Source organism: Triturus cristatus, chromosome 10, assembly GCF_964204655.1.
Source record: "Triturus cristatus chromosome 10, aTriCri1.1, whole genome shotgun sequence".
NCBI classification, from domain to species: domain Eukaryota; kingdom Metazoa; phylum Chordata; class Amphibia; order Caudata; family Salamandridae; genus Triturus; species Triturus cristatus.
Genome location: NC_140593.1, coordinates 840,361,905 through 840,379,125, shown reverse-complemented (window position 1 = coordinate 840,379,125; position 17,221 = coordinate 840,361,905). Strand labels below are relative to the sequence as shown.

At 43.2% G+C, this 17,221-nt stretch overlaps 1 protein-coding gene across 1 annotated transcript in view; it reads left to right on the top strand.

The window, feature by feature from the left end:
• Nucleotides 1–17,221, top strand: part of CLCN7 (Cl-/H+ antiporter 7) — a 236,207-nt gene that overhangs the window by 214,699 nt on the left and 4,287 nt on the right. Inside the window, exons 22-24 of the mRNA XM_085628470.1 lie at nt 195–254; nt 3,353–3,529; nt 15,877–15,957. Of these exons, the coding sequence (XP_085484596.1) occupies nt 195–254; nt 3,353–3,529; nt 15,877–15,957 (318 nt within the window). The remainder of the gene's footprint in view (nt 1–194; nt 255–3,352; nt 3,530–15,876; nt 15,958–17,221) is intronic.

Here is a 17,221-nt window from a genome sequence, read left to right as displayed (position 1 = left end):
CATGGCAATCAATATGCTGGAACATACAATGGCAGAAAAAACGCATGTGGAAAGTGTTCATCCTGAAAGCAATATAGATAAATGCATTTTTATTGCGTCTCTGAGCTCTTAAGTACGGTGTGTTGCTGGATCACTTGAGAAGTTGTTAGAGGTTTGTATGATGATCTATGTAATTGTGCTTTTTTTATTTCCAGCCATCAAGACTGTGTGGATTAATCTTGCGATCACAGCTCATTGTGCTTCTCAAACACAAGGTCAGTTTATGTTATTTCTTAGATGACAAATACAGGCTAATAAGCATGGTGGATGCCTTAACCATAACCTATTTTTTGGTTAATGACAAGAACTCATTACAGATCATTCAGTTAAGGATGTTTGTTGGTTTATTTATCCCAATTACCAGCCAACAAGTGTTTCACCATAAGAACCGAGCAAATAGGAAAAATCCGTCCTACAAGATGCTAAACGTGTTTATCCTGAGTTCAGTTTTGGATTCTGTGTCCTGGCAATAGGGCAGACAGGTGCTAAAACAGGGATTATTTCCTAGCGAACGTGATTCCTTCCTTGGATCATGTACCCGAATTCCACTTGAGGATTGGTCGTTCATTGACCAGAACACTTTGTCCTTAGTATCAGATCCAACTCTGAATCCAAAACTGCGCTCATGATGAACACACGTTTAGAACCAAGTGAGATAATTTTTTTCTGTTTGCTTAGTTCTTGCAACTTACCTCAAGCCTTGAAAAAGCCCTAGGCCTGCAGGCGTTCTCCCTGCTAGCCTAGCCCACAGTGCAACATCTGCACTCCTAACCTTACTGGGTAACAAATGTGTGTGCAACCTCAGAACATGACGATTCAGATCCCCCAAGGAAATTGTGGTAACAGATCTTGAACAGTTATTCTTAGCCTCTCATGCATACCTAATGCAAAACACAAGAAATACTCAGCAAGACATTTCAATATTTATTGAAGCATTGTGATTCTTGAATAAAATGTGTCCTACGATAATAGTTAAACAGATCAGACTAATTAGCGTTACAAAAATAGTGAAAAAGATTAACATTTCAACTATTGCCCTAAGACAGTGAATATATAGGCGGGCATACAAGTACGGTGTACGGTGCACTCCTACCTAGCTCTCCCTAACCTGGTCTAGCCTAGGGTGGGTGATCTGCCAAATCCCTGACTGGGTGGTCTAACTCCTCCTTACCTGTGGGTAAGTGTCATCCAATGAGAAGGGAACTTAAGAAACATGAGCATTAAATGGTAGCGTTTCTAACCTGGCCAATACTGACCACGTGACAAGGCAGTGGTCATCCTTCTCCGTGGTTAAGAGGGCATTGTCAGTATTGTGTAAGGTAGCAGTCTCTGTGCTGGTGAGTGATCTGAAGCCAGTCCGGTAGTCATGCAGAAGATGATGTGATCTTGGAGTTGAACATAGACTTTCAAATATCTTGCCGATGAATGGTAGGTGAATGAAGGGCCGCTAACTAGCAATGTCATCAGGATCTGGGCTATATTTCTTTAGGAATGGGAGCTTCTGGCCTGTTTTAAGAGGTTCTGGGAAGATGCCTTAAGTGAGGGAGGCATTGACAATAGTAAGCAGGGTACGAGATTGTCCCCAAAGAGCTTTGATGAAGGACAATGTTAAGACATCCTCTTGATAAGAAGTAGCTTTGAGGGAGTTGAGTGTGTCAGTGAGATGTGGGAAAGATAGGGCTAGAGATGCTGACCATTGTGGGATTCTACAGGAAGGGGTGGGTGTAGAAAATGAAGCAGGCTTGGTGTCATTGATGTGCTGTCTAAACTTCTGTATTTTTTCACTGAAGAAGAGGTTGGTGGCATTGCATCTTCCTGTGGTGTGAGGAATAGGTGGATCCTGCAGTGAGTTGATACAGTGCTGGATTTTCTTGAACAGTGTTCTTCTGTTGGTGGCGTCACTAATGGAGTCCGTGAATTATTCTCAACAATAGCAATTACTGAGTCACTGTCCCTCATATTACATTTCATCAGTTCGGTGCTCACTACTATTGTATACAGAGAGAGGCAAATCCGCATAATAGAGATAGACTACTATGTACTGTTATGCACCTCCCCTCAATAAGCCCAAGACCTATTTGCATATGGTTAGTTCTTGTCTGTAATAGCACAGGGAGAAAAAAAAGATTGAATACAATGTGCCTAGTGTATTTATCGTTGATTGCAATTCGTTCAAGCGTTTCCATACATCAGTTTTTGCTCTTCACAGGTAATTGCCCTAAGAAGCTTGGGTATGCTATGAAGGGGTCCTGTGACATGCTCTCTCATATGAATTCTAGCGCCTCTTCAACAGTGAGGCCCAATAAGGCTGAAATACATCCAGTTTGCTTATGTTCCTGTGTAGCGGTGCCAGGTTCAACTACCGGATGATATGCGTGCCGAACAAATATGCATAACCTATTATGTGGACGAGTAGTTAACAGTCCAATGGGGCAAAAACAAGATTGTTTCACATATGGTTGGTTCCTGTCAGTAAATGAATGATTGATTCTGCAATTCCCATCCATGAGTTTCTGTTTTTTTGTTCCTGAATACAGGCTGACTAATGTTATTTTGCGATTTGTCTGCATTTCATTGGTCACGTTTATGAAATGAGCTCTTTTATTTGGATTATTCAAGTTGTACGTTTATATTATATTTACCTTTCAAAACACTGCTTTTGAAATTTTTATTTTTGAATCTTCCATGGATTCAATACTCTGTTGGGCTTTTTGTTTTGTTCCTGTGTCAACAATTCCACTTTAATCAACTTGAATGTTAGTCAAATTAATCAACTTGAATTCATTTGTTTGCAACTTGAACGCAATTGTTTACTTTATGCTGTTTCTTCACCTAAGAGTAATGGACAATATTTGGTCGTTATTATGACTCATTATTGTCTCTTCCCCTTTGAAAAGAATTAAAATTATTGAGCAGTGGCTCATTGTGTCTGATATTAACCCAACCCCATAGTCTCCATCAACAACCTCATGCTGCTATGTTGCTTACTCAGGCAGCAGCTGTGATGCTGGAGAATTGTTCTCTGGGGGTAGTGGACGTCTCTTAATGGAGATGATTGTCTGGTACTGTCTGGAACTGTTTTCGGGGCTTTCTCTAATATATTATGTAGAATTTGCTGGTAGAAACCACTCATTGAGGAGAAACTCTCTTCAAACTATGCGGCCATGCAACTCCTCAGTAGTTCAGCCACCTGCTCCAGACTCGTTTCATAGCATCTATTTAGAAACATGTCCATGGTTGCTTGAACTCTCAGGTTCAGAAAGAGCTTTTCTTTATGTAATTTTGTAAATGATTGTTTTGTTTCTTTGCTCAGGTTTTTGTGGAAAGGGCGAATCTGGGCCAAACTCACAAGCGGCTCATGCTAAAAGATTTTCGAGATGCCTACCCAAGGTTTCCTCCAATCCAGTCCATACATGTGTCCCAGGATGAGAGAGACTGCTTGATGGACGTCACTGAATTCATGAACCCATCACCCTACACCGTACCTCAGGTAATGCTGCTACACTCGAACAGCACCATTTATCACCCTGCTAGATATATCCAACCTACGTAAACACTGTTACCCTGCTGTCACCCGTTCTTCCATCTAGCTTACTGTTATCATGAATTAACATTTATACAGCTTACCGTCTGCATTAGTATAACATCGCAGCAATACTGACTTCAACTCTGTAGGCTCACCCGCTCAGTAAGTCATCTTTTGTTGAAATGTGTCTGCGTATGATCAGCCTTTGGAGGCTAAATCCAGATGAGCCAAATGACAAAATCATGATTTTCTGATTCAAGCACCTCAATATTGATGTAAGTAAATATTTGAAGTCCAGCCTACCATATGTTATGCTGGTCAGTGTAGCAGAGAACAGTTCCACAGCTCTATGACCCTGCTTATGCACTGTTAGACAGAGTATCTCATACAAAACTGCCCTGTACATGTGTCTGCATACTTTATTGGCAGAGTTGACCTGCATCCAGTCTATACAGACTGGTAGGCATGCCTCCTTAGAGGTCTACATACTAAAGTTACTAAAGTAGAGAAATAGTCTCCTGATACACCATTTAACATTAGATGTTTGAAACTAGAATATGTAGCTGTTGGGTATTCTGTACATATATATATATATATAAAAGTACTGAAGTGGACATTGCTATACACCATTTTCCTAGCCAGCTAAAGTGATTATTGTGTAAGTCTTTGTTGAAAAGGAGAATAGTATGCCTCTCCTCCTTTTTTTTTATTCATCTGAATCTTTAGAGGTCCTGAATTCTAGGATGATTCTAATTGCTCTGTTTTGGTCTTGCATGTATTGTCCATGGGGCTTCTGTGGCAGAAAAGTATGATGCTTCTGTAGAGTTCATATCCCTTGCCCAACAAAGAGTATTGATTCTTGAACGCATCTGTTGCTAAAGTTAACGATTTGGTTCCTAAAAAGTTAGCATAGACACATCTGGAAATCTCCAATAATACCCAGTTAGAAAGAACGTCACCAGACAGCCTCACTTCAAGGTCTTTACAAACTTTCCTAAATGGAATCTTTATGTTCATTACCTATTTTGTAGTAAAAGGGACCCTGTTCCTGCCATGATACATACTGCTCTTACTTGTTGGCCGTTGAAGTTTACACTCCCTGAGAAACCTGTTCTCTGAGAGATATTTTAGTAGATTGAATTTGTATGTCTCCATGCTCATTAGAAGTACAGCTCTTCAAGGGCCAAAAATCTACAAACCCTTAGGGCACAAGTCTTAGTGTGAAATGATTTGTTAAGGAGCTGTAGAGATCAGAATCTGTTAGTCAAAAGAACAGGATACATAAGAAAAACAAGGAATTTGTTAGATATTTTGGAAAATAAATTTTAGCAGACCATGTTTAGGAAAATTATTTTAACACATGGCGCAAACCATACGTTCCTCTGCCAGAAGAATCAAAGGACACTCGTAGTCTTCCACAAGGACAACGCTGTTCTTCAGAAGGTTATTGGTTTATTTCAGAATCCCTATGAAATTTCACTTAAAATAGATAATAATTGTTTGTTGTCGAGGCACACCACCATTCTTCTTTAGCTGAGGAAACCTTACACGTGTTGACATTCCCAGAGCTTTGAAATTATTCCTTTTGATAGACTTCTAGCCTCAGATGGTAAACGTTAGACGATTAAATCCAACATATTCCCTGCTCTCGCACAGATTGGAGTTGGAATAGTAAATTATACTATTCCAACATCCAGCGCCCCTACAGCAAGTCGTTGTAATGACTTGCGTTGTAATGGTATGCGATGTAACAACGCGGTCGTTGTAATGACCGCCTTGTAATGGCATGCATTCTAAACGCATGCGTTATAACGTGGCCTATTCGCCTCAGATTCCTCACCTTTTGAATATTCTCCAGGCGTCAGACTGGATCTAGAAACTTTTGGACAGTACCTCTGCTAACCGCTGGGTAGCACCGTGCAGCTCCGTACTGGCGCCGTTCGGATATAGAAATAACATGCCCCTTTGACACAGAAATTTAACAATGCTGCCAACCAAATGGTTATTTTTTCAAAACAGCAAACGTGAACATATTTATTAGTAAAAACCAATATCCAGCGGCGCAGTGGGTGTGGGTGAAACACATGTGCTTGGCACTCTCGCAACCCTGATACACACAAGTGATAATGGTATGTATCTAATAGGCAAGAATAGCACGGGCCATTCTCAGTCAATAAACAATATAGAAAAGGGTCAGAGTATGAAGCCGATATTTCGATCCCTCAGAAAAAAGCGGATCATCATCAGGACACTCCTTGATACAGTTGAGCCCGAGATTCCTGCTGAGATGGAAAGAGAATAGGAATAGTGAGAAGATTACACATGGAATAGATATATAGTATATGGTAAAAGTACTCGCAGTACAGAAGGGCTTTTAGAGCCCCTATGAGAAAAAGAGAAATTACAAAGAGAATGTGAACCGCTCATGAAAGATCCAGCATGGTAGTGGGCCAAAAATACAAGTGGCCGAGACTCACCTCTTAGAGAGTTGCCAAATTAGTGATTCCACTGGGTCTGTTACATAAAAGTAAACAAGCATTGGCAAAGCCAATAGGTCACGCTCATGGGTGAGCTATTGTCTTTGGCAATCGGTGGGGGTGGTAAACGGGAGGGCGGATTAATGATGGGTGCTCGCACTTAATGGAACATCTCCAAAACAATATATTTTCATTCCAGGGCTAGGATGTTAAAATAATTTTCAGAAGCAACACGTACAATCTACAATCTACAATCTGCAAACAGTACACACAGGCGTGCATTTAGGCAAGCGCACACAAGATCAGTTGGTACACTTTCAAAACATGTAAGATGTTACAGAACAAGGTACAAATTGCCAGTGCTGATGCAGTACATCACCATATGAGAGATGATGCAAAACTTTTTTTAACAACTTATGTTCTATTTAAAAGTTTGGTGCAATGAAAACCCCTGGCATCACACACTATAATTAAACTGGGGCAGATGGTCAAAAGATAGTCAAAAGGAAACAGGCGCATTCGTGGAAACAGCCTCTGACATTTGAACTCGATCTTTATATGAACAGCAAATGTGACAAGATAAGACCAAGTTGAACCTTTCTGTTGGCAGAAAAGCTTGCTGCTACTCAAAACACGAACGTTTGTGTGAAGTGTTTCTTCCAAATGGAAAAAATAAATAAATCCTGAGGTAGTAACTAAAATAAGACAAGTGGAAGGCTACAAGTAATGGGGCGCTGCTCCATGGGAGTGAACCATCGACAAAAAGTGGGGACAAATTGGAAAGGTTAACCTCTTGGAAGAAAGGATTTTTAATGGACACTGAAAGAAACAAAAAAAAAGCAATGGGCGGACTATAAGCCCACAAAGTGTTCCCAGCATGTCTCAAAAAGACAGCACAAGCGCTGTCTAGGCTCGAATTAAAAAGGTTAGTAAGTAAACTATGCTCCTAACATGGGCCTGAAATGGCCATTGTCAAATAGAAAAAGTACCTAGGGGGAAGATGGTCCATGAATCCAAAATGCAAGCAGGACATACAGGACCGAGCAGAGACATCCCAGCAAACGGTAAGAATGTTCCAAAACTGGTGAAGAGCACCTGCGCCCCACAGAGTCAGACAGGTGACAGGAGCAGGAATGGATGCGGCATTATGGCAGCAGTGTACTGGCACAAACTGAAAGTGGGACTGCTGTCCAGCTCTGGGCTTGGAGCTAAAAGTATGAGCAGGTCTGTAAATAACCCAAAATACTGGGCGTTGCACAGTCACAGCAGCGTCCCGGCAACAGAAAGAGTGCTAGGCCGCTCCGTGCGTGGAGGTAAAAGTTGGGCTGGAACAGGGCAGAAATATAATTGAGCATTCAGCTTTGTGTTCATTGACTAGCAGGCAGCAAACTCAAAGTAGTCTCACCAGTCATCCCAGTTACAGAACTGTGCAACTTGTCACACTGAAGCTGTGCAACACTTGCTCTGGGCACCATGTCTGGGTTTTAAGTCTGCGCTGGGGCAAGACATTACAGAAGGGGTCAGGAGGCAACAGGTGCTGAGCCCCATGCCTGCTATACTAGCCCCCGTGTAAGAATCAACAGTAAGTCTCCCAGAGCAGTATCTTGGCACCCTTGCAATAGCTCAGTACTTTTATGCCCCGAGCACTGTGCTGACACTACTGTGTGTTTCAGCAGTACCGGATTTTCTGTGTCTGCCCCACCCAAAATGTGTACTGTGGGCCTGTGTTTTTTAATGTATGCCAGTGATTTGTAGCAGTTGGAGCCTGTGACTTGCGAGAAGTGGAAGGGGAAGGCAGGGCCATTCGCCCGCCAGGCCCACTCTGTAACCAGTGGTGATTCTAGCCATTTTGCTCACAGTTAACAGAACAAATCTGCAGTGAAGAGGGTGGGCATGGCACCCTAGCACTGCACAAAAAGGTGATGGCACGCAGTGTGAAAAAGCACCATGTGCTCACTGGGAAGTGGTAATGGCCTCTTTAGTAGAGCTGCTTATGGCAAAATGAGAATAATAATGTCACTGGAAAAAAGGCAGTAATGTGGCTAATGTAATATGGCTACGAGATGCAAATAGGAAAATGGCAATGATGTGCTGAATGGAACTGGCACGTGTACTAACTGGCAACTAACAATGCATGTTAACTGTGGCATTATTTCAATAAGCGCAGTCTGGTTTACACTGTTTTAAGGGATTGCCACAGACCTTGCCTCTGTTCCGGCAGAATGGTCTCTCTTATAGTTTCACGGCACCGCCTGAGATTGACGTATAACGTGACGGAGCACACAGAAAGGGAACTTAAGTCCAGTCAGGTTTTCACCAATATTACTGCTACGGTTTACTGTAAAATACACCATTTGCCGCTCCGTTGACTCAAAATTATCTGGGCCGTGGCTGCAAAATCCGCAGTGAAGAGACGTTCAAATTATTTTGACTGTCTAGCAATGTATTTGCTTGATATTATTTAAATGCACAATTTGGTGCTTCTTTTCAGTATTTGCTTGTGGGGGAACCCACACCTTCTCCATCGCCTGCTGAAATATTTCTAGTGCAATCTCAGTGTTCTAAATGAACAATTTGCCACTCATTATATCTTAGAGTAGAACCCTCATGGAAGGTAGTCATTGCATTTTATTAATTTTAAAGCTGTCATACTGTCCCCATATGCTTTAAATTTTTAAATCTGAGACTTTTTTCCCCCCAGGAATTCGTTTGGGAAGACACTCTAATAGGATTTCCACCTGGCCGGTATTGTACCAGCACTACTGCAGCCCTGCCAAGTACCACACATCAGATGTTAGAATAACAAATTTCAGTGTGGTGATCTGCATCACCGCACTGAAATGCAAAGTCACACATTCATTGTGCTGTTACAGTGGTGAAACCGAGCACTCTAATTAGCACCACTTTGTGACTGACTTAGCAAGCTAGTGGCAGCGCATGATCCGTGCTGCTTGTGGAGGGCTCGGGAGCTGGCTCAGCTGAGCTGGCTCTGGCTCTGGCTACAATGTTACATATACACCACGGCATTCAGGACGGATGTCACGAGAGTCAGTATGATTTTGCCCAATGGCTACTGCCCAGACAACGAGGTCAGAGACTCGTGTGTCACTGAGGCACACCAATAGGTGGGCCACCTGACCTGTGGTGCGCAAGCAGTGTCCAGTTTAAGTAAAGTTTCCAATCGCGCAGCCAGCCAGCTCCTGTGCCTGCATGGAACGCCTTGCGCCGCACTGCTGCAGACGTGCATTACCTGGGTTCCTGTCTTGGTAGACACCGCAAATATTGTCTGATTAAGAATCAAAAAGGAGGTAGGAGTGGCCAAGAGCTGTCCCAGAGGCAGCTCCTCGCTGAACCCCATTGCACCATTAGCCTTCCCTTCCTGCCCCATCATCCTGGACAGCAGTATGAGGTGACCCAACGCCGCTGCCCGCTCCTGCAGTCACAAGCCCTGGGGTGGAGGCCTACTTCATATGCATCCTGGGGGAGCAGTCTGCTATGGATCACGTCTGCCATCGCCCTCCTCGCTTGATAGTGGGGCACTAGAGCTGAGCCCAGCTGCTACCAGGGGCTAGCTGTAGCCAGCAGTCAGACACTAGAAACCCAAGACATTAGAGACCCAGCCCCGGGAGGCCTGTGGAGGGTGCGGGTTGCAGCGTTGTTGCACGTAGCAGCGACCCGGCCTGCATGGAAACAGTCGGACCACGAGGAGAGATCGAGGGAAAGGGCAGCGGGATTGTGTTGATGAGCTCGACGCAGGTGCCCCAGCCCATCTGGACATTATCGGCAGGCCAGATGGATCGGGACTTCACCCTTACCAGTGAAGCCATACAGTCAAGTGCGTTTGTCCCTGTCTGGAGGATAGGCAAGCTGTGACTGCATCCCTAACGTGACCCGTGGGAGAGACACTACAACAGAAAGGCTGCCTGTCACACGACCGCGCCAGCACCATCAAGCAGCCCTGCAAGACCTTCAGAGAGCGGAGCTGGCCTGAGGAGCCGAGAGCTGTAGTATGTCACTGCTCATCTGCAAGGCCATCCCTGCAGTGTCAATCGGGTGACCAACTGGCATGGGTGCAAATTCAGGACAGTAAGTGTAATAATTCAGGACAAAGGGTCAAAATTCAGCACAAAATTTCAGGACAAAACTTCGGGACAAAAGGTATGTTTTACAGACACTTCAGAGGAAGTTGCACGATAGTATAAAAGTAAGTAAATAGACAACCACTTAAGTACAAGTCAGAATAAGTTTATTTTAGGTTGAGACAATCGTGCACTTCACGGTTTTTCGGTATGCGCACAGCTTTGAGTAACTGTGCAGGTCTTTTTGTGGTATTTCATATGATAATCTATTTATATGGTACTGCACTGGTTTGTCCAGTCTGATATTTTGTTTACAACTCATAATTCTGAGCAGGCATGTTTGGTGAGAGAAGTGGTCAGGAAGATCTGCTCTGATAGACTTTGTTACTAGCATCTCATATCTGAGTGCCATTGTGAGATGTTAAGCGGCACGCATAGGTGAACTAAAGGGAGGATTGCTGTGATGAACCCACTATAGGGAATGCAAAATGGGTGTTTCAGCAAGTGGAACTTAAAATATGGAATGTGACTTTGCTTATGGGGGCTCCGCAGAGAGTTACACTAGCTGACGGAAGTCACAAAGGTGCTTTTCCCTGCAGCTTTCTTAAAGAGCGCACTGTTGATACACTATTACATAGTTTATTTTTGACGCCTTACCTTTTGCTACAAACACAACATACATCTCAAGCCCAGCTCATGGCACTATGAGGCTCCCTAAAAACCTTACACCTAAAACAAAACAAGCAAACATTTACAATTAGTAGTCTAACATTCAAGTAGCAGTTGGGTGTCACTCAAAATGTCATATGCATGATGTATAGATACCACACATAAGCACACAGCAAATACAGAATAATAACACATAGGCAAGGGAGTAGCAAGAGAATTTAAATGCCTCCCACTTTGAACTAAAACTCCTATGACACCAAGGAAGCAAAGTAAGTCATCACAACCCTCTTAAGAAGATCTCTCTTGTCCAAATATCAAGCCATTCATCCTTCCATCAAACCCCTGATATCCACTATTTCAAATGTACATTCTGTCATCTATTAATTCTTTCATTCATCATTCAGTCTTTCACCATCCATTCTGAGCTTCCATCTGTGTGCCCATCCATATCCAAACCGTTTCAACCATTTGCAAACCTATCCATCATCTATTCTTCCATTCATCATTTCACTCATCCATCCCTCCATCTACCCTTTCACTCATTCATCCATCCACCCTTTCACCCAATCCATCCTTTTACTCTTCCATTTACTCTTCCACCCATCCATCCATTCACTCACTCATCCATCCAACCATTTAACCTTTCACCCATCCAGCCATCCTTTCACTTACTCATCCATCCACCCATTCAACCTTTCACTCACACATCCACCCATCCATTCTTTCTTCCAGCTCTCCACCTGCATTCTTTCACTCATCCATCTTTACATTCTTCTTTTTACTCATCCATGCACCCATTCAGTCATCCATTCTGCCAAACATTCATCCTCCCTCTCTCCATTCCCCTTTCACTTAACCACCCATCCTTCCATCCACCCTTCACCCATCCACACACTCATCCATTTACTCATCCACTCATGAATCCATCCAATGACCTTCACTCATCCATCCTTTCACTCATCCATCCATCCATCCATTCACTCATCTACCCTCCCTTTTGTCCATCTACCCTCCCTTTGTCACTCGTCCATCCTTACATCCACCCTTTCACTCATCCATTCACCCTTTCTCTTATCAATTCATCAATCCATCAATCATTTTTCTCATCCAGCCACCCATTCACTCGCCCATTGTCCAGCCATTCACTCGCCCATCATCCACCCTTTCACTCGCCCATCATCCACCCTTTCACTCGCCCATCATCCACCCTTTCACTCGCCCATCATCCACCCTTTCACTCGCCCATCATCCACCCTTTCACTCGCCCATCATCCACCACCCTTTCACTCGCCCATCATCCACCACCCTTTCACTCGCCCATCATCCACCACCCTTTCACTCCCCCATCATCCACCACCCTTTCACTCGCCCATCATCCACCACCCTTTCACTCGCCCGTCATCCACCCTTTCACTCGCCCGTCATCCACCCTTTCACTCGCCCGTCATCCACCCTTTCACTCGCCCGTCATCCACCCTTTCACTCGCCCGTCATCCACCCTTTCACTCGCCCGTCATCCACCCTTTCACTCGCCCGTCATCCACCCTTTCACGCATCCATCATCCACCCTTTCACTCATCCATCCATCCTTTTACCCATCCATCCATCCATCCATCCTTTTACCCATCCATCTACCCTTCCACCCATACATCATCTATTTACTTACCCTCATCCATCCTTCCACTAACATATCCATTTATCCTTTCTCTCATAATCCATCCATTTACCCTTTCACTCATCCTTTCACTAATCCATCCAGCCATTTACCCAATCCTTCACTTACTCACTCACCCACCTTTTCACATTAACTATGAGTTGTGCGTTTGTCTATGGAGGTTGACAGAAGAGGCCAATCAAGAACTTCACCCTTGCTGTAGTTCCTAAAGCAAGGGATGGGGTGGGGTGGGGTGGGGAAGGGTTCACTATGCCCCTGCACATGGGCAATCTGAAAACTTGGAAGTAATGAGTCATGCATGATGCACAGTGCCAGGAGGTGAGGTGACTGTGACATGGCGTTGTTTCCAGGGCTTTGAGTGGGATGAAAAAAAACTGGGGGTCTCCCTAAGGGACATGACTGATGTAATTGAGGGTGCGGCTTTAAAACACCTAAGCTAAAAAATGTGCTGAGCATAATATGCCACCCGACTGGTATTTTGGTGTTTCTATCATTGCATCCAGTAACATTAGATGTACTACAAGCCATGACTATTGGCTTTGTCAGTGGATGTTAGTTGCATAAAATTAATTAAAAAGCAGCAACTATGGCTTCGTTGTATATAATATTAGAAATGCTTCAGCTCTGAAATGATGGGACTATGTAAGAACTATAACCTCTTTTTAACTTCTTTCGCCAGTTTCTTTTCATGAACTGGCACATACTTTTTGTACATCTGTTTTGTGCATTTCTTCCATCTAGCCCTAACAGAATGCCCTGCCCTAGACCGAGGCAGAAGGAGGGCAGACTGGCCCATTGTCGTTCTGTATGTGACAATCGGCCGCATACAGAATGACAATGGGCGGGTGGGGCTGCTCTTGTGCTCAGAGGATGAGTGCGAGGCGGTCCCATCAGAGAGCTGAGGCCTCTCGCAGGGGAACAACTCTGCTCCCTGCAAGGCCCAAAATTACAGACAAAAGGCGTCCGAAAAAGGGATCCTAGCGGTGAACGGACGTGAGGTCCAAATTACGGACGGTCTGTGAAATTTTCGGACGGTTGGTCACCCTAGGTGTCGGTGTGCAGCGGTCCAGAGTCTGCAGCTGTGGTGCACTTCTTCAAAAGCACTTTCACTTCAATATTAAATAGGTTAAATCTTACTGGCAATTTTGGATTCGTTTATACACTACGCGCCTTCCTGCGAGGTTAGTGATCTTACATTTCTGGTGCTTGCAAAAGATTTAATATCGTCTTAGAGTTTCTCGTTGCTCAAATTGGTGTCATTTCTGATATTTATATGTTTCCCTCATCTTTATTGCTTGATTTTGCTGGTGAGAAACGTTCACTCATAGTCTTTGAATAGCACTCATAATGACCCTGAAATTATGAAAATGGCACACATGAGCAATCTGAAACCTTGGCAGCTTTGCTACTGGTATTTTGATGTCCCGCCAGTGCAAAAATAAGCCATATCACCCAAAGGCGGTATTTGTTTAGCCTCATCTGTACATACATACATACATACATACATACATACATACATACATACATGCATACATGCATACATGCATACAACAGCAAACCTAGATAGAAAACACTTTTAAATGTGTTCTGGAGCGGCGTTAACGATCCATGAGTAATATTTCAAGTAAGCAACGGCAGGAAAGTCACATTCGATTTTGTGTGATGTCCTATTTAAGATCATGTCCAGGCCTTTGCAGACTTTTAAAACAATAACAAATGCCGGTATTTTTATCTCGGAAAGGTGGCAAACCTACACTCTAACCGCTCGATACTTTTATATTACATTTTCTGGAATATTACTTCTCTGTATACATTAAAATCTATCATGTAGCGCACCCTTTTCTCTCAATCCACTCGTTCGTTGCTGTGTGAGAGTGGTTTCGAATTGAGCGTTAGCCTAAACTTAAACAAAAAAAATACTTCTGCAAAATAAAAAAATGTTGAGAACCTTCTAAGGTCTCCTGTCACATCCTCTACTCCCTCGAGAAGAAAATGAGAAACAACTGGTATTGAAATTGTTCAGGAAAGATATGAATTTGATTCTGTATTCATAGTGGAAGCCGTTGATAGTTTTATGAGTTAAAAAAAACTCTATAAGAAGTTAAATATAGATAGACCGTCTGGACCACTTTTTATGTCGTGACTAAACTTATAGCCCTCTTTTGCCTTATCTGGTTTTTAGCTATTTTCGTCTGCCCAACGAATGCCCACAGTGTTTAATTTTGTTCTGATAATCGCAAGGATTTGTTCTGAGGAGGGAGACGTAGGAGACCTGGCGACATGATTATGGGCGCTTGTTCATGTTTGTCACGCCATATAAATATATATGGCTTTAGATCATTTCTGTGTCGTCCACAGGGTGGCGATATTTCCACATAATGAGACGTAAAAGTACTTAATGGTAAAAGTAAATGGATTTCACTTTAATCTGTGACTCAAACGTGAAGACGTGTAGTTTTCTTGACGTTGCTTTCTTTTGGTTAGAGGTTGAAATAAAGGGTCAGAAAAGCACTAAATCTTGCCCAAACCAAGAAACCGTAAAACTTATCGGACAGTGGTGCTGACGGTCAGTTTACGGGCAACCATTTCTAATGAGGATCGCAGTGCATCGATTGTCATCCGGGTTGCCACCTTTCCGGGTAGGAGTACCGTCCATTTTTGGACATTTTTGAGGGGCTCGTGGCAGGTACTTGAATAAGACTTGATGTAAAATCCTGTGCATTAATTTTAACATGGCAATTATGCCCCAGACTGCTTCAATAAACATTTACGAGTTGATAATTAGCCTTGGAAAGGAATACATTTTAAGCGATTTATTAATACATCCGCCGTTATGACTTCATATTTCAAAGAGGAAAAACTTGCCACATTTTGCAGGTTTTGTTTTTGACTGGCCTTAACTTACAACTATTAGCCATGCCAGCAAAACGCTTCCCAGCTGGTAGCGATAGGTGTCATATAGGGCCAAACAAGGGAGTCCATACTTGCAAGCTTGTGTGCACACCTACAAGGGACTCGGTGTGCAGAACAAAACCGGGTCATTTAATTTCCCCATTAACCTGCATTCAGGTGGAGGTAGTTTTAAGCGGTAAACACGTAAATTAACATATTTGGTTTTACCTAACAAAGAAATTGGAAAGTCTTCTGCCTTAATCAGGAATGTCTGTACAGTTAAAGGAGATCTAAACACTGCCATTGTAAATGCTGGGTGGGGCCTGGGTCTCATCAGCGGAGACCGAATGACCTCTGCATCATTAGCATAAGGTCTTGGTGAATTGAAGGCCGAAAGGGATTGGGGGAAGGAAGTTAACACAGTAAAAAACTGAGTTGAGAAGCTAGAATCTGAATGGATTGCAGGAATAATGCAATATTTATCTTCATGATCTGACTGCGGTCTTCTTTCTCTTGCAGGCAGCTTCGCTGACGCGGGTTTTCAAATTATTCCGCGCACTAGGGCTGCGTCATCTGGTGGTGGTAGATAATCAAAACAGGGTAAGTAAAAAATGTCTAAGTTAGGAATAAATCAACTTTGCTCATGCAACTTTTATTAACCTGCTGTGCAGCATTACATACCTAGCGTTATCTGGTGGTGGTAGATAATCAAAACAGGGTATGTAAAAAAAATTCTAATTTAGGAATAAATCAACTTTGCTCATGCAACTTTTATTAACCTGCTGTGCAGCATTACATACCTAAACCTCACGCTCCTCTCCCTGTATAGCTCCTCACTCAAACTATACATTCAGTTGTGTGGTGCCGAGATCTGGCTACATCTTCCTGCCCCACCTCCGTCTTTCCTTAGAGCTAAACTCCATGCAGTGTTTCCTGTCTTATTAGTAAGTGAGTTTGTGTAAGTTTATATAAAAACCATATACAATATAAAACACCTTAAATAAATCACTAATCAAGAGATCAGAATCCACCACCTGGAGGGAAACCATCAGTATAATCAGTAAAATGGGCGAGGCTGATAGCAGAAACATGGTAAACCAGCCATAACAATACAGTGTAAAACACCATAACAAAATCACCAATCAAAAGATAACATGCCAAAACCAGCACCCGAGGGAAACTATCAGCATAGTCCATAAATCACATGAAGTTAAAAGCAGCAGCATGGCATACAGACCATCAGTCAGTGCATAAACCCGTTCAGCTAGCAGCAGGCCACAGGCCCTGCTCATAATTATTATGGCACAGAATTCACTGAAGGTTTACCATCCCATAACTTAAAAGTCAACTTAAAAAACCCGGTGACATGACCAACACATTTTTGGGTTTTCCCCATGGGCCATAAATGGGTTGCTTTGTAAATAGTTCTTAGTCCTTTAGTTTTGAGGATTGTTCTTAATTTGGTCCTTTGGGCTCAAGCAACTCTGAACATAAAGGATCTGTTCCAAGGTTTCTTCTCCCATATTACAAAACCTACCTGAACTCATAGGAGCACTAGCTACCTATCCTCTATGTGCCTTCAGTACATTCTGGTCACTTGACATCAAATCTATTTCCAGCTCACTACTCTTTTTCTCCTCCTCCTCCTCCTCTCAAAACCCTAGGTGTATCTCTGGAAAGGGTGTCTGTTATTGAACACTCCCGCCCCGTCCTCACTTGTGTGTTATCGGGTTGGTAGAAGGGGCACTGGACAGTGGGGGCATGACAGTAGCGGGGTTTCAGCTGTGACCAGCAGCAGAAGCACATGCACCCCTGAATGTTTGATGTGCCCCTTATGACAAACCCGCCTCACCCAATATCACAC